The sequence below is a fragment of the Drosophila navojoa genome, chromosome 2 (assembly GCF_054131105.1).
Source record: "Drosophila navojoa isolate 15081-1374.11 chromosome 2, UAZ_NAV_1.0, whole genome shotgun sequence".
Classification (NCBI taxonomy): Eukaryota; Metazoa; Arthropoda; class Insecta; order Diptera; family Drosophilidae; genus Drosophila; species Drosophila navojoa.
Genome location: NC_142890.1, coordinates 13,545,626 through 13,564,602, shown reverse-complemented (window position 1 = coordinate 13,564,602; position 18,977 = coordinate 13,545,626). Strand labels below are relative to the sequence as shown.

Genomic DNA, 18,977 nt, shown 5'->3' with positions numbered 1-18,977 from the left:
GCTTTAGCCTCTTGCTTACTTTATGCTTAATGAGCGCAAGTTTGAAAGATTGACTGCCAAGAGATTGCAAAGTTGCTGAAATGTCTGGAAAATTATTAATGAAAAATTAAAGTTTGCGAAATGCGATGACAAATTAGGACAGAGCTTCTGACAAGTACGACAGTGCTTAATCTGAGCAATGGATTTTAAATGAGCTGAGTGAACGTGCACAGAGAAATGCAACCGAGCGTTGCAGCTTAGACAAAAGCCAAAAAGTTGCCAGATAAATAGCATCTGGGAGAGCCAAGCCAAACAAAGCAGACAGACAAAAGACCCTGGCAATGGCAAAAGCTGAATTGCATATCATTTCCATGCAAATCACCCAATGAGACAGTCAAGCTGAGATAAATGGGTCTGCGTATGGAAATGGAAATGAACTCGGACATGCAGATGTGGTGATGGAGACGTGGATGTGGATGGGCATGTGGACGGAGATGTTAATGGATCTGCAATGTGCTCCCATCGCATCGAGCAACAATATTTCACAATGTTAAAGCATCATAATTTCAGATTCTTTTGAATGCCAATGGCCGTTAGTCGCCCGTGCATTTAAATCACTCAGTTCAGAGAATGACAGGAAAGCACAGCTGAGCCCAATGCAGCGCTGTATGCCACTGCGGGAAATGCACATATTTCAGATGGCTTCACGGTGTAGCACGTGTCTCTGCCTCTGCCTCCTCCTCTCTGCCACTGCACCTGCCCCTGCCCCTGCCTCTGCCTTTGTTGTTGCCTACAGCCGATTGGTGACACGTTTGCTGATCGCTGTTGGCTTTGAGTTTTCTCCTTCTTTTTCGTTTTTCCTTTGCTTTTTTGTTGAGTTAACATAAAAGCTGCACAATCATAAACAAAAACCTTGCTTAGCCTGGCAGCTGTCTGCTTTTTATGGGCTGCGTTTGGCGTCAGCTGTTGAGTTCCGTCCAGTTTATGGAAATGCTGTACACAGCAGCGAATGTAAGACAGCCAGCAGAGTTATTAAAAAATATGCAAATGCACATTAAATGCAGCCCCAAACACACTTCAAAGTAAGCCAGTCCATAAACACAGTGCGAGTTATTTAGAAATTGTCGCCAACTAATAAAATGACTAAGCTGGAGATTATTAGCTTTAAAATAATGTTGAAGCTAAAAATAATGAGATTAAGTTGAAACCACTCTATCTAAGGGAATACTAAAGAGAAAGAGAGGAGGAGAGAGAGAGAGAGCATTCTTTTCCTCGATTCTGATCTATTTTCTGTTTATGTCTTTGATTATGTTTGCTCACATTTTCTGCACATTGGCGAAAATCAACAAAAATGAACTGTGTTAGTACGTTCAGCAGAATTTAAGCTGGCCTAAGCCTAATGGCCCACATTTTCAGCCAGAGAACTTTTTGTGTGTTGTGCGAGAATTGCACATTTTGCCTACTCTGCATAAAAATTAAGTCACCGTTTAAATATTTCATTTTTTCTAGGAATTGCCACAAAATGTAATGATAGCATCTTTGAAAAAGGGAATTAAACTTATTTATATTGAAAACATTTTGTTGAGTGAATACATGGCCTTCTTCTACTTTAAAGCTCAGGTGCAAGTCGTCTATATAGATCTTTAATGGATATATTTCAATTATATAAGACTTTAAAAGTCTGCTCTATCTGCCGCAGACCTTACTATAAATCAGTTTAACGGCAAATAAAAGTAAACTGCACTAAACTAAGCTCATGACTGTGTAGCTATTTAAGTGCATGCAACGCCCACACATGGGCGAACATTAAGCCACAAGCACAACTGCGCTAGCAGAGTTTTTTTTTTTTTTTTTTTTTTGCAGAGCGGCGAGCTCAGTGTCTAAGCATCGAGACAGTCTGGTCGACCAGGCGGGTGGACTGGCGAAATAATATTGCGAATAGAAGAGTTTTTTAATTGGCAATACAAAACGCTTGTCGTTAACACTAAATGTTGCAAGCCAAGTTCACATGGCGCTCGAAAGTATGCAACGCATGTGGAGCAAGAGCAAGGGGAGCTGAACTGAACTGATTAAATGAAAATGTTGCAGACTAGGTAATAGATTCAGCTTTTCACGAAACGAAAACATATCAACATTTTGTCCATTCAGCATGCCATATAGATCTAATGTGCTCTTTGTGTGAGTTGCGAACGAGCACGCAGAGTATACGAAACATGTCCATTAAGTCAACAGTGTTGAGCAACAAGGTAACAAAGCGTGCAATTAACTGTGATTCTTATGCCCGGACCAATATTTATGCAGCGCGTGTCCAATGGCGCACGCCTACAACTACAACGGTAAAAGCAAACAGCAGGGCCCGTGAGCATCGACCGCGCCCTAAATCAGCGACACGAATAAAATTGCATTTTGGCGCTCAGCTCGAATGGGCGGGCTGCAAAGCTCGCAAAATGTGGAATTCGCCTTGGGATTGGAAATGAATTCTCCGACAAATGTTTTTGCATGCTTTGAATACTTTAAGGGCAGCATGCGCTTAAAGCGACATTGCGCATACGCCCTGCATGCCAGCTGCGCACAGCTCAGGCATTGCCGTAGATAGGTAACTAAAATGGCGCAAAAACCAATTTGCAGACATCCAATTTGCATTCTTCATTGTGTCCCAGTGTTATCGGAATTTCGTGTATCTTTTTTTTTCAAAATTATATATTGAAGCATCAACTGCAAGTGAAAATTGTTAAGACTACAATGGACTCGACTGAGAAATATGTTCGACAGAGGAACAAATATGCAAATTTATTTAATAGCATATACTATATAACACAAGAATATATTGGAGCTCACAGTTTCTTTATGCAGCTGAACAAGTGAATTGTCAGATTCATATGATATGTAGTATAAATACGAAATATATATGTATTTCAATAAAAATAATATTTATGTCTAATTTTTGGAGTCTACACTGCCATGAAATGTTATATTATCTATGGGATAGAATAATGAACGGCATGGATTTATTGGGGAAATCATCTGCGGGTATATTGAATCGGGCACTAAGCATACTTCTATCTATGATTAAATGGAACTAAAATTTTTATTTTTGTAAAATATAATTTTTAGTATAAATTTTAACATAATAACGACATTTGTTCTGAAAATGTTTTGCATAAAAATAATGTAAAATTAAATCATATACTGTAATAACGTGCATCAATATTTCACATTTGTGTTTCACAAATTAAGAATTTCACAAGTATTTTATGCATACTTGAACAATTTATAATTGCGCTTGATTGAAATACTCTGTACTGTTTGACTTTTCCATTGTTCAGCTGAGCAAATAGAACAATAATCCCATTTACACAGAGCTCACACTCAATTTACGCAGAATTGTGGGCCAAATACAAATAAAATGGGAAAATAGGAAACCCGCATCAAATGCATTTTAGTTTTAATTTGCTATTCATTGAATTGGAAGCATCAGGCCAACTAACATCAACTCCAGCTTTACTTTACCACATATGTGTTTCATTTGTTTCATGCAGTTTACTGCATTTGCAACATAACGGAAAGAGTTTTGTGGCTTTTAATGCTCTTCACCAAAATTCTGTGAATGGGTATGAATGGAATGAGTATTAAGCATAATGCATAAAATATATGCAAATATTTAAAAGTGAAGAGTTTCTTGACTTCCGCAAATTCACACTAAAATTACAGTGAAAAAAAAGTTGATTCATAAATAATATAATCTACTGCAAATAATGCTATGAAAAATAATTGAAATATGAAAAATATTCTGCAAAGTAGATCAGTCGTTAATAAATAATAAAATATAAAATAATTCCTATGGTTTAATTCGAATAAAAAGAGAAATACATTTAAATTTAAATTTTCTTTGACTCTGTTTGAGCCTCTCAATAAAAGAATTTATAGGGTATCACATAGTTGGGCGCACATTTGATGGTCTGCGTGCCAGTTAACAGTTGTCGATGTTGGCGCTCGCATTACTTAATACGGCAAAATGCATTCGATCCCATCAAATGGGATATATGTATATGTGTGTGTATGTATGTGGGCGTCATTTGAATTTAAGCAAATAATATCTGAATGCAGTCTGCAAGCAACTGCGCTATGCATATCGTCACTTAATCCCACTGAGCACATGCAAACAACTTAATGAAGATTAATGCATTTCACAGTGCACAGTGCGAGCCCCAGAGACAAGTCGAATCACAATAAGATTGTCATTTCCGAATGCACATTTGAATACGTTTGAATGCACCCAAGAGCCAAGTAACATCAACAGCAGCAATGCTATGCGTCCTTCACTCAGTCCGTCAGTCTGTTAGTCTGTCAGTCAGTCCGTCAGTCAATCAGTCAATCAGTCAGTTAGTCAGATTGTAGGCCAGTCAGCCAGGGAGTAGATAGATGCATTGGCATAAAGTGTGGCCATGTATGTGGGAATCGCTCATCTGAGCCGGTCAGAGCCGGCATTTCGCCTTCACTCAATCAGTTTGACAAGTGACAATCGCATCGGAAACTGTGAGCTCTCTCTCTCTCTCTCTCTCTCTCTCCCTCTGATAATAATGATGCCATTCAACGGCTGTCAATGCTTAGTGAGCTGTGCAACTGCAATAGAACATCACAACAAACTACAAAATAAATCCAGTATAATATGATTTATATATTATTATATATTTAGCAGCTTTTATGTTTTTTCGTTAATTTCATTAATTTCATTCTCAAAGTTAATTACACTTTGTATTTAATCAAGTGTGGCTTTAATAAGCTAAGCCTCGGGCCTCATGTAAATTTTATTTTTAGCTGGAAAAATGAAATTCAATTATGCGCAATGCTTTTACCTTGCTCATCTCCTGCATATTGCGTGGTTTTTCATTTTGCATGGGCAAACACACATTTGTTACTGCCATGCGGGCCTCAAAATAAATAAACCATAAATATTAAACAATGTTACATAATGAATGATGCAATATTTGATGTGCCTACTACACTATGCATGTAGCATATTTTCAATTTATATAAGATTTGGCTTAAGAATGATATATGAAATACCGTATCTATACAAGGCCTTACATATATGGAATTGGTTTTGCCTTCTATCATATCATATATTAAATCTTGGATAATCAGCCCGGCGCTATCTTCATATGTATTGAGAGCAGCTTACAGTCGCCTCGCTTGTCGCTTGCTGAGTTGAGTCTGTTGTTGTTGTTGTTGTTTTTGCTTAGTCTCGTTTCAGTTTCATCCTGATTGATTGCTGTTTACGCGCCTGGGCGCGCCCTCCCTTCCCACTTGCCGGTACCCAGCGACTGGTTTTTAATTGCAACAGTCTTTTGCGCTGGCATTTTGTAATTCGATTTCACGTTGCTCGCACGCATTCAAATATCGTTGCCTGCCTTATTTTTGGCCAATGTCAGGTGGCTGGCAGGCAGGCAGGCAGCCACCGGGCTCCAATCTCGATTTATTGCCGCAGACATAGCCCAAAACAACATCAGGCTGCCCATGGCATTTTAATGAAAATTGCTTCGCTATGAAATACCAGCGCCCATGTGTTGTTGCATAAGCCAGCGTTGGCCGCCGTGGAGAGTGGAATGTGTTTCAATTAGATTAAAAGTAGCACTAGGATACTACTGAAACTTAATTTAATCACTGTTGCAGCTGGCGCTCACAATATGCTTGAAATGTTAGATGAGTCGTCAAGTATTTTTAATTAGTTGTTTTTTGCTGCTATTATTTTTCACTTTATATTTGATATGAATGAATGAAAAAATGTGAAATCAAAAAATTGTGAATACAATTGAAATCTCATTCCGTCTTTCTCTCTAAATTTATCTATCTCTGTCTCTGGCAAACATGCTAAAAGAATTTCACAATACATTTTAATTTCAATTAACATAATTTAAAGCGTAAGTCAAATAGTTATTAATTAACATATATTTTAAATTATTTCCTCTTCCAGTAGCATTACTAAATTATTATAGCCAAGCTTTGTTCACATTATTTAATTAACTATTAACTTCACTATTCACTGGCATAGAAGGGAATTCAATTTTTGTTTCTTTTTTGTATATGTCAAAATAAATGCTTTTTATAGCTATACAAAAATTAATCTCATATATTAAGCTTATAGAAATTTGCTGTCATATTAGATTTTTCTTTGATAGTCCTGAAGGACTGGCGCATTAGCAGCATCGATCTTTATCAATATTCTTAATCTTCTTAAACTTTTGCTTTCACTTCGGATTCGATGGGGCTACTTGAGCAGTTGATGGTAGCCGTGACGCACCAGACACAAACACAATTAAGTGCACTCGTGCGAGCAATGTCCTTTGTCGTTATGCCGCGTGTGTGTGGGAATGTGTGTGCAATAAGTACACTTGCAACGCAGCTGCTTGAATGCCACAATATCGCATATTATCGTTCGCCCACCCTTGGGTTCGCCATCTCCTTTGCTTTGTCGCGTCAAGCGCCAGAAAGAAAGAAAAACACATTACGTATACGCAATGCTTTCCAATAAATGGAATGGTACAGCAAATGGAGCTTTGTTTTGCCAGCAGCAGCTCAACGCTGAAATTGGCTTGTTTATTATGACGCTACGATAAGTTCTTGGGTCATTGCACCCCCCAACCGTCACGCCCATGACCCAAGGGGTAAACGTTTACCGCAGCTAGCCAGGGCGACTTTAATATTGTTTTCAACAATTTGTACACACACACGTAGATGGAGAGTACAAAATCCCGTTAAGCCTCGCTAGCTTGCAAGCTCTTCTTTCACATGTGTTTATTGACTCCAGATTTAAGGCGAATTTTTAAAATGGTATTTGCTTGTAAAAGGCTCTACAGTCGAAATATCCAGCTAATCATTATTTTCAGTAATTTATCTACATTATGAAAGGCAATTGACTCAGACCAGTGGATTATTAGTTAAAAAAAAAAATAAATAAATAAAAATAAATTAAAAATAAATAAAATGCTAGTGAGTTACTCAATATGAAGAGGGAGTGGTACACAATTTAAAATGACCCTAACTAAAATAGACAATAATAACAGTTACAACTAAAATTTTGAAACAAATAATTTAAAAGTACCTGCTGTGACAGTTCACAAAGTTTCAATGGGCTTTATTTAAATTATGTGTGACAGCGAAAACACACAAATTAGGGCAAGCCGGGACTCGGTGAAAAGTTGGTAACGAACGAGAATAAACTTGGATAAAATTATAATCATTTATTTATTGCATTCAAACTGAATTAAATGAATGCACAATTATAAATACATTTTATTAAATTACAAATGTTAATTACGTATATAAATAATATATTCAAATAAACAGTTGTAATGCAATACGCTGCTTGCACATTAATAATAATTTAATTATTTATTACAAATTCTAACGAATAAAATAATTTCCACTCACTAATAGATGAAAGTACGTTAATAAATATTCAATAATTAAATATCTACAATTTTCAATAAAATGTTTAAATGAGGTTGTTAACTAACAATTAGCTAGTTGCTTTAATTAGCGTTTGGTAATTCAAACTGGTTTTCGTTGACAAATGCACTTAAGTGTATTTTAAGTGCAAATTGTTGTTCCAGTAATTTAAAAGTCATTTTGGCAGCATTAATTTTGATATATGGCACATGAGACGGAGATGTGAGAATATTTAAGGCAGCTCTGACGGACACAGCGGCAACCGTGCGTATACGTAATATTTTACTTATTTTTCTCGTGTTTGGAGCGAGACGACAGGCATATCCTGTGGGAAACAAGAAAAAACAAACGAATGTTTAATTTCATGGAATTAAATTGGTTTCGGTTTTTGTTCGGTTTGCCCTGCAATTGACTTATCGGTCCCTTTAACCAAGGTCTAATCAAATATGCCAATCACGTGAGTCGATCCGAATGAAAATGAAATTGTTCTTAATTTGCGTGACACGCATCGAAAACCAATTCAGGACCACAAATCGGCACACAAACACTCGCACTGACACTGACACTCACTCACCCACACACACACAGGCACATCAAAAGTCATCCACAGACTGAGTGGCAAGTGAGAAGAGGTAGATATGTATGTATGTATGCAGGTGTAAATAAGTCGGCAGCTTGTTAGCCAAACGGAGCTCTCTTTGTGGGTGGGTGGCATGCATATTTAATGCGCCGCCTGCAATAGCCCGGTTGACACACATTTATGTGCATAGCATGTGTTTGGCAAACTGAAAGTGTTTAACAGCTGCCTCAAGAGTCTGCATAAGCCATGACATGCTCACACCTCGTTGCGGCCAACCCAATTCAAATGACCCATTAACAGTGTCATCAAACAATTAGACAACGAACAGATATCTGCAGTTAGTATACAGCAAAAGCTTAATAGCCAACTAGTTAGTTGGTATCAGTGAGATATCTTCAAGAGTATTAGGAATTCTGAGCTGCTCCTCCCACTTTATTCACATGAAATGACCTGAAGTTTTTCAATACTAAAGGTTATTTAATTTACGTTTTACGTTTTCTAACTAGATATTTTTTTTATTAATTGCATATTAAAACAGAATCAAGTTTATTATTACTGATTTGTTTATTATTATTCAACATTACTATTATTTTTATTTTTATTTTTTATATAATTTATTTTTATTTCAATTTTTCATTATTATTATTATTATTATTCTTAAATTTTTCAAAATATCATTAATTTATAATTTATGCATTTTTAATATTTTAAAAATATAAGATTAATATTAATTAATCAAATGGAAATGGAGTATAATTAATAAAGTGATTACAAGTTGTTTTAGCATTGAGTATTATATTATTTCGTAGAAATAGACAGATTCGAGCTCACACCTAAAAGCTAACCACTACGAAGGCCAGGACAGTGACACCTTGAATTCCGGGCAAGCCTTCCGGCAATAATAAGCCGAGCAAGCAATCAGTTATATAAGATTTCGCATCTGGCGCAGCACAGTGCCTTTGAAATCGTAAGCCAAGGCGCGCAGTTGGCAGCTGACTTAACCTCCTTTTGCCTCATGTTAGCTTTACAAGCTGACTCCTCTGACAGCTGCGTGTGGTTGTAGCCAAATGTCAAGCTGTCTAGAATTGCAATTAGCGAGAATAAAAACGAGCCCGCTTTACTAGAATTTTATATTGACGTAAAACATTTTTCACATTTCCAGCCAACGGGTTTTCAGTGTCAGCTATCCCAGAAACCAGCTAGTTCGAGGAAAACCCATCCAATTAGCCGGACTTATCAACAAGACCTCTGGGAATGCACGAATATTCTCTGCAGCGCTCACAATAATAATCATAAATTCAATGATCCTTTTTGAAGCCCTTTTTTTTGACCTTTTTGCCATGTTAATAAATGAGCCGCCCAAATGGACATTCACTTAAATGTTCCTCAATTATTTAAAAGGAGCTCGACAAAATAAGGGTGAAAACTTAATAAGCCAACTAGTCCAATGCAGGTTAGCGTTTGTGTGGAATGATCTTAAATTTTTCTGATTTTTTTTTAAGAATTTAATTATATAAATGCTAGATAAAACAATTTTTGACTTAATTAGAGAGAAGATCTACAATATAAAAGCATAAATATTAGTGATCCTAGTATACTGCATAAAAATCTAAACCCAAACAATAAATATTTGCATTTCTTTATACAATTTTTTACAATTTAAAAATACAGTTATACTATCATATAGTCATACATACATACATGCAAAGAGAATGAAGATCCTTAATAGATTTATAGCCACTCAAAATGCATGTTAAATAGTAAATAAAAGGTGAGGCTGCACATGAATCCTTAAACACTTAAACCATTTTTGTTTGAAATTGCGTATAAGAACATAATTATGGCCCATTTAAGGTAAGACCTTAATGACATTGAGTGCCTTTATAATAATTTCCTAGGAAATAACAACGTGAGCGCAATGCGCAAATATTTACACAGTATTTTTTGGGCATGAAACAGATAGTCTACGAAAAGCCAGAGAGCACACAGTGCTATACAATAGCCGAGCAAAGTAAACAACTCAGACGACAACTTAAATATATTTTACTCGTCATACAATATCAGCTTACAGCAGTCCGGACATCGCCTCTTGCTAAAATGTTGCAGATAATATTGGACTGGACGGATATGTTGCTTGATGTGTGCATAAATCGTAAATGAGTATTATTAGTGGACTGGCATTAGAAAAACATTTGGCAAACACTGAAACACTGAAACTCACATCAAACAAACATTTCGCCAGTCAAAGCGTTTTCAATTTAAGTCAAGCCAAAGCGGAAAACAGTAATTTACCAAGTGCTTAAGCGAAAGTGAAAACCATTTGGAAATAGCAGCACGTGCGCATTCTATGTGATTTGCATGTGTGTGTGTGTGGGTGTGCGGGTGTGATTCAATCTGACAGTCATTTGGTCAGACAACCAGCCGGCAGCCAGCTCTGCTGTGTAACTTTATAGCACCTCAGTGTTTGCTGCCACTTTGCCACACAATAAACATAGTTATTTCTCTTATTCTGCATTTCTGCCCAAGCAAATCGAAAAAAAGAGCTGACTAAACGGGGCCGAATGTTAACCGTATTTGTGTGTGGCCCCGCAACAGCCTATGCCAACGCCTTCTCTTACTCTCTCTCTCTCTCTCTCTCTCTCTCTCTCTCTCTCTCTCTCTCTCTCTCTCTCTCTCTCTCTCTCTCTCCCTCATTCTATTGTTTAATGTGAGGCAGTGGCTGCTGCTGCTCCTGCTGCTGCTGCTGCTGCAGACACATGTTTTGGCCATTTATTTTCAGTTAAATGACAGCAAATTAAGTGTCGGGCACAAGTTTTGCCTTTTATTGTCCTATATTGATAATGATGACTGCATAAAAAGAGTGCGCGCATTAATTTTTATCTGAAAGCGACAGCTGCTTGTTATTGAACCTGCCAGAAAATACCAGAGATATAAAGCATTTCAATATCAAAGTTAAGTGCGTCAGCTCTTAATCAAACAATGCCATTCAAGGCACATACACTTTTTTTAGTGTTAATAACTAAGAATTTAAAATGATACTTAAAATAATATTTAAAGGCAAACTCTGCTTTAAAATTCATAAGCAAAAAAATTGTATGCATATTTTATCAATTTTTTGTATGGGATTCATCTATATTCAATTATTTACATTGTATATATTTGATTATAGATGAAATATTATTTATGAAATGTTGAAAAAAAGTGTAAAACATTAATAAAAACAATTGCCACGACCATTTATTTTCGCATTGAATTCAATGATTTAACTTTAGCTCAATATATTTAATGCATTTAAAATTTTAGCCATTAAACAGGCTTATTCGCAAACTCGATAATTCACAAATATTCTTTTTGTATTCAACTGTCTAGCAGACGCTTAACATGTTCTCCCATGTCAGTTTGTATTAAGCTCAAGTAAATTGTGATAGTAAAACGTATTAAAATATTATTTGTTGATACTTTAAGCCAACTTAATTTGATTAGTCATGTTTATCTGTTAATTAACTTAATCGACTGCTTTGACAATTAAATATTTATAGCAGATATATTAATTGAATAATGAACCACAAGCGGAATTCAATTTATAGCTTCGTAATTAAATCAATAATGCCAAAATTAAGTTGATTGTGCTTGCAAATCGAATTCAGTGAATGCTAAGGGAGATGTTTGAAGCAGTTAAAGAAGATATGTTTGCAAAGTTTAGAATGTTTGGCTCAAGGGATTCAATCACATTCGTGCAAATATGTTAAGGTCCCTAACTAAATTATGAGCATTGCTTGGCTGTGCAGTGAGGACACGCCCCAAATGGAGGACATGAACAAAATGTTGCTTAAGAATAGGGATGAGCCAAGGCTGGCAGCAGGACAAGGACAAGGGCAAGGGCAAGTGAAAACCAGGCTAAGGCGAGGGCCAACAATCTTGGGAAGCATACAAATGTCAAATATTTGCTGAGCTGTGATTAATGTTGATTCTGCGCTCAGTGCTGGTCCTTTGCATGGGATTTTGGCCGCTTAGCACCGCCTAATGGGCCCATTCACCTGTAACAGCCAGGAAGAAAAGCAACGACTGCGGAAATTCATTTTCTGTACACAAAAAAAAAAAGAAAAATATCTGCAAAAGGAAAAAAAAAATTTGATTGCTTAGCATGAATTTGATTTGGCTTGTTCTTTTGTGTGGCAATTAATTAAATTGATCGAATGCTTAACAATTTATCCAGCAATAAAACAAGGTGCCAGCCGGACACGAGCTGCAAACAATAAGGCCAAAGTACATCCCCTAGATGCCCCAACGGCTCAAGTGCACTTAGCTGCCAGCAAAGTGCTCACACTGAGCAAGTAAATAGCCAAGTTGCCATGCCTGGTCACGTTGTGTCAATAGACATCCGAAATGCACTTTGATGCCAAGCCTTGCAGCTGTTGCCACAATTTGCAGACCATTTTTTTATTGAGCTCTCGCACAAGCCATTCAAGCTGTGCTGCATATTGATGATAGCTAGGGTGAGCTGCGAGTGCTCAAATTCTATTTATTTATTGCACGTATCAAGCTATAAAAAAAGTACAACAGCAAAATTCGATATGAAATTTGCCTTAAAATTTACTTAAAACTTATGCTGGCCCCGCAGCTCAGTTTCAGGAATTGCTAATTAAACTTATACAACTTTAGCTTAAGCAATAAGATATACAAAACAGAAAAATAAGCAAATAAATTAAAAGTTATAATAACCAAAGTTATAAGACACTTTTAAGCTGAAGCAGTTCAAGTTGCCAATTGTACTTTTCTTTTCAACTACAAGTCGAAACTTAAACGATGAAAAAGTTGCATAAAAAAGCCAAGCGAAATATTTATAAATATTTAAAAAAATATAATTGCAATATTTTTCCGCATTGGGCAGTGATATTTTACAAACTAGTGAACCGAAATAATATTTAAAATTTAGTATAATACCTATGCTAGTTATCTATATAACCCACATGATATAAAATTGTTGCTCAATTCAGTCAAGTATACGCACAGTTGTACAGTAAGGAAGAGTAATCGTATTCATTGTTGTGCTTTATGTTTATGTGCCAAAATATAATAATAAAAATAAACAAAAAATGTGAAAAAATGTGAAAAAAAATGCGAAAAATAAAATGGCAAATCATTGCCTAATCAGATCAGCCAGTCCCCATTGCTGGCTCAGTTGATTGCTTCCGTTGTTCCCTGTGCCGAGTTTAAAATTCAATTTTGTAGAAAATTTTGTGTTTCACAATTCAACGTTTTTCAATTTATTTCATCGGCAAACAGCCAAAAAAAAAAAAAAAAAAAAGAAATAAGGAGAACGTGGAGAAGCCAACATAGGGGACCATTTAGCCAGTCGAGTAGCCAAGCCAACCAGCACAGGCAGCTCGGCCAGTTGTCCAGGGCGCAAACTCAAATCCAACTCCAAGCAAAATGTGAGAAACAGCCAAAAATACAAAATACAACAACAACTCACAAAAAAGGTCAAAAAGGTACCAAACAACTTTAAGCTACGTGCAGGCCCTTGGCCAACTGCTACTACCCTCAGCCCTCATCACGGCCAATACAAAATCGAATATTTTGTTCCCTTCCATTCAATGGCAATAGACGGGGACCTTTTTATGCCTGACTGCGATGATATTTTCGGGTGTGAGGGTTCATTATTGATTGAACTTTGTTGTGTCTCTTGTATGCTTCAAGTATACAAACACACGCACACACACACACACGCATTCATAAATACACATTCGGTTTAATGGTTTGATTAAACCTGATTGAATTGTCTATAGTAATGTGAACAATTTGTCTGTCTGACAAGGCTCGTAAATAACTCTGATCAAACATCACTTAAAGCAGGCAAAGGTTAGCTGATTAAGTTGGCTAATAATATAGAAATAATATTTATTTATACCTAATGGCAGCGGTTTAAGGTTAACCAATTAAGTTGGCTAAGAATATAGAAATAATATTTATTTTTACCATATGGCAGCGGGCTAAATGTTTAATCAATAAATCTTAAATTTGAGTTTGGTTTTTCATTTTTCAATTAAATAAGCATACTTTCTGTCCAGCTATTAAACGTTAGCCAATTGGCTCATTTCATTGTCACTAAACCAGGCAAAAGCTAAAGAGAAATTAATTCTAGTGTAAGATAAGCAGATTGATAGAGGAGAATGAGAAAACTTGTTACTGACAAAGAGTATATATATACATATATATTTCTTTTCTAGGCTAGGTAATGCAAAAGCGTTTATTTCTTTCTTTTTTTTAACAATTTCATATCTTTCCTTACAGATCTCGAGCAATTTTCTGCCATCATTTGAGGCCATTTCCTTGGCTGTGCGGAGCATTGCCAGCAAGTTGAATTGGATGCACGTTGACATCTATGTGGGCGGTAAGTAAACGTTTATTTCCCGATTAAAAGCCCGATAGTTTTAATGATTCGCAGCATCGCAATGTCAGCATTTAATTTGCATGAATTTGAATTCATTTCTTAACACCCGTCCACATTTACAATCGTGAAAAGTCTGCCCAATGAAAATTGGAATTGAAATGGAAATTGCAAGTAAAAATTGTGTGCAAAAGATTTTGAGTGTATTTATTAAAAGTTTGTACAGGTTTAACTGGCTTTTTGAAAGCAGTTGAAATGCTGAAAAAATATTATACTCGGATCATGATAATAACTGAATCATTATTTAATGAAAGCTGGCAGCTTTAGCTCAGCAAATTAAAAGCTTACATAAGAGAAATAAAATGATCATAAAAACAATATTTATCTTCAATAAATTTAAATTGAATTTAAATTGAAGAGATAGTTGCAGAAACTTTTTTATTATAAAATAAATTTCATAAACTATCAAGCGTTTCGTTCTTAAAGCATTTTCATGTAATAATATATATATAGAGAGAGAAATGCCCACCTTCCGCATTTACTGACCGTGATTGCAGGATACTAAGCCCGGTTATTATCTCGGCTGGCTACACGGCAGCCAAGGCTGCCCGTATTATGTTAAATATGCGCATGCCATGCACAGCCGTTGCAATGGGTCTCCGATGGACGGCCCACCTAACTCCGAATTATGGTCTAATTATTAAGACAGAAAGCGGACAACGGGGACAGCGCAGCTGACGCTGCTTGTAGCCAAGTCATAGTACACGTGTGCGTATACGCAATGCAATTAGTGGCGACATTATTATGATTAATGCCCAGCTTTGTATCCTGTGGCCCACTAAACACTTGTGTGTGTGTGTCTGTGTGTGTGTGTGCATGGTCGCAAATGTTGACTGTTGGGTAGTGAAACACAGACGGCTATTATATTGTTACGCTGCTGCATTTGAAATTTAATTAGGTGGCAAAGACTAAGCTCGTGACCAACTGCAGCACCAGCAGCAGCAGCCGCAGCAGTGGGCAAGGCCAAGGGCTCGTTGCATTGTCAGAGTAGCATCAGATGCTTAATTAATTGAAAACAGGAAAGCCAGCTGCTGCCCCAAGGCACTAATTAAAATTAAAGATCAAGATAAACATGCCAAAGCTCAAACAATCTATATATATATTGTATATACAATATATAAGCAGAGATGCACAATTTGCGACTTAATTAATTAATTAGCCAGCAGCTCCAATCGACTCGTAAAATACAATTTTTATTGAGCAAAATCAAGCAAATATTGAGAACCAAGCGGCATTAGTTGGTATAGCAGATGAGTTGAGGACGTCATCCTCTGATTCTTGCTCTCTCTGTTCTTAACCTAGGTTATTGACCCCAACAAACACAGAAAATTGTGTGACAGCAGTTGAGAAATTGTATGAAAACAAAGTTGTAAAATAAAATATCAACGGCGAGTGGCAGCGGCTAGTGCCAAGTAGCACAAATAAACCCAAAATGTGCTCACGGCAATAAAAATAACCAAAGGGAATGCCAGGAAAAAATGTAAATTCGCTAGCCAAGCAGGCGAGCGATAGCAGTGTCCAACATCGAGACATCATATACATATATATATGTATATGTTTATATATATATAATATATGAGCTGTGCATAAAATATGAGTGGCTGGAGCAGCAGACATTCCATTGCCAGCTAATAAAATCAGTCAGGCAGTAGCCAAAGCAGCTACAATCAGGCAAAAAGAAGCATTCAAAGTGTTTGATTCTTTAGAGTGAATATATAGTATTTTTATTGATGATATACATATGCATATAAGGGCAGCCGTACCAGGTCAGAGACTTAGCGATTCGTCTTGTGCTATAAATAAACTAAAATTGACTTTTATGAAATAAAAAGAAATATATTATAAGTATGGTTTGATTCTTGGCCTTACACTATAAAAGATTCCTATATGTATACTTTTTCAAGCCAACTATATAAACTTCGCTCGGTATAGATATACCTATATTTATTTATACTTATTTCTGTTACATTTCAAAGAAAATTTCTCCAGCATAAACAAATGTAACTTAATGCATATTTTTTTATTTGCATAATGTATGCCAAAGGGAAAAAAAAAGAAGAATTTTGATTACTAGCTTTTTGACAAATATTGTTTTTAGCTACAATTTACATATAATAATACGCATATATTACAACTTTATGGAAAACACGCACATCAACGTGTCTCTCAACTCAACTCGCATAACATATTGATAACTTCTTTAACGAACCTCTTTACGTGATTCTGTCAGATGTGAACCGAGAGAAGCACGCACAGCTGTGAAATTGGGCAGCGACACCCTTATGGCCGTTTAGTTGGGTAAACGGAGGCCACACCCATATATCGCTGATTTATACTCACGAATACACGCCCGCACACTCACACACACACGCACGTACATAGAGAAACTGTTTGGAATAGCAATTCCTTGGGGAATGTTCGTGCGTATTTGGTCAAGCATTTTTATGAATAATGAGGCAACGTCGTTGCCCATAAATAGACCATAAACGAGAGCAAGTCTATAGACGCCGAGAGATACGTGTATGTATATATATATCTCTTAAGATTTTGCTGTCAGTCTGACACTGATATTAATCGCGGCTGTTGAACAATTAACAATGAATGCCGGGGCTCAGACTCCTCAATTTGGGCTTAGGAAAATCATGTTGAGCTCCTTTTTATGACAGCATAATTAGGTCGAGTTGCTGCCCGATTGCTTGTCATGACCAAGAGCACATTTTATTTATGATTTGTTTTACGCTAAGTGACAGCTAATGGACTTGGCCCCATAAAAGGTGGCCAAGTGCTTGCGAAACCGGCGAAGCCATATGCCAGAGTTGATTGCCACAGTTATGAGCTGATTGGTTTGACATTGAATTTGACTTTGGGGCTGACTTTGAATCACTGACTTCAATAACATTCGGCTGTCAGGCCATCAATATTCAAATTCCGGCAGTCTTAAAATTCAGCCACTTCCGCCCATCAGGCTTTCGGTATTCAGGAATTTGCATAGCATATTCAAAGTATAAAATGGCAAGCATGACAACATCTTGCAACTCAATCAATCGAGCTTTGAGTTTGATATTGTTCCGCAATAGATTCTCTCTCATGCATTATGTAGATTCCGACACAATATGGCGAAGGCGATGCAATTTCAACTTTAATTGCATTTTCACGGACTCGGAAAACTTTTCCCTTACAATATCGACGAGGAGCAACTGCTTCGCCCGGCAACTATTTACATATTTAAGTGGAAAAGGATGTTGCAAGTTCTGTCACCCACTAGAAACACACACACACACACACATTTAATCAACTTAATAATCACTTGCATAATTAACTTGAAGTTCGCATGCGGCGTGTCGCCCATTGATAAGAGCCAGGCCCCATAAAGTAGCTAGTTAGTGCATAGTTGAATTAATGAATGAGAAGGCTTCAGCCCAGTATGGCTTGTGATAAGCACTTAACTAAACAAAAGTATTTGCTAATTTCCCTTTACAGTCACTCTGCTCGGGTCTATCAACGAGATATGTGCTATTAATTGCCACAAAATAATTAGGTTAGCATTGAATTCAATTCATTCTATTTTATGACCTCATAAAGGCAGTAAAAGCCATCAGCTAAAACAATTTGTGTTTAACAAAACTCTAGGGTATTCCCCAAGTTGAGCTCTCTTTGCCACGTCTTGCTCGAATGTGTAGCATATCTGTCAGCGCAGGCCTTCATGGCCAACATTTGCGGCGAATTAAATGAATTATAATTTTCTCTTCTTCAACTCTTTCGCTTTCGAGTGTGTGCATAAATATTTAATTTAAAATTTAACTTTTACATATTATAGCTGGCATTCCCGTAACCGTAAGGCGCTTATCACAACACAGCAATGAAACCGACAATGAAACCAAGCCGAATTGACACCCTACATGCTTTCCCACTTACTATTGCTATTTTACGACAAACTATTTATGCCAAGCACTTAAGCACAAAGTAAACCGCGCAACGAAAAGTGTTCTTTAACGGTTTTTAAGGGATTATCCGATATATAAACTAAAATTGTGCACTGTAATTAACTCAGTCTACATTACTCATCGATCAAAAACTATCGCATCAATTATTAGCGTCAATGGAAATTATCTTTGATTAAACTTTAAGGCTTCGCCCTTGTTTTATTAGTCTATTAGCCACAGTTTGTAGTCGACTGGCAATAAATGGTTTAATTTTAGTGCTCGCCCATAAAGTGAAATGAGTTTTGTACAATGTCCGCTTTGTGGTGTGTCTGTCTTTTCGTCCATCCATGTATCTATGCACAGCAATTCAAACCAATTTGCTCTAAACTTGGAGTTTATACTCTTATGTGGTCTCATCTGATCAACTGCTTTTTCGTAAATCTGGATAACTATGATTTATACAGAATAATTTATACAAAACAAGAAATATATATAAGGAAGCAATTATAGCAGGCTAATTAACTAAAATAGTTTGGTAATTTGTTTTTTTTTTTTTTTCACTAGAAATTAAATAAAATTATAATCCTGCCGATTT

The 18,977-nt window shown here is 36.5% G+C and overlaps 1 protein-coding gene across 7 annotated transcripts in view; it reads left to right on the top strand.

The window, feature by feature from the left end:
* Nucleotides 1–18,977, top strand: part of LOC108658181 (uncharacterized) — a 64,881-nt gene that overhangs the window by 29,059 nt on the left and 16,845 nt on the right. For all 7 annotated transcript variants that reach the window (XM_030382871.2, XM_018110840.3, XM_089259442.1 and 4 more), the window contains one exon: nucleotides 14,303–14,402. In XM_030382871.2, the coding sequence (XP_030238731.1) occupies nucleotides 14,303–14,402 (100 nt within the window). The remainder of the gene's footprint in view (nucleotides 1–14,302; nucleotides 14,403–18,977) is intronic.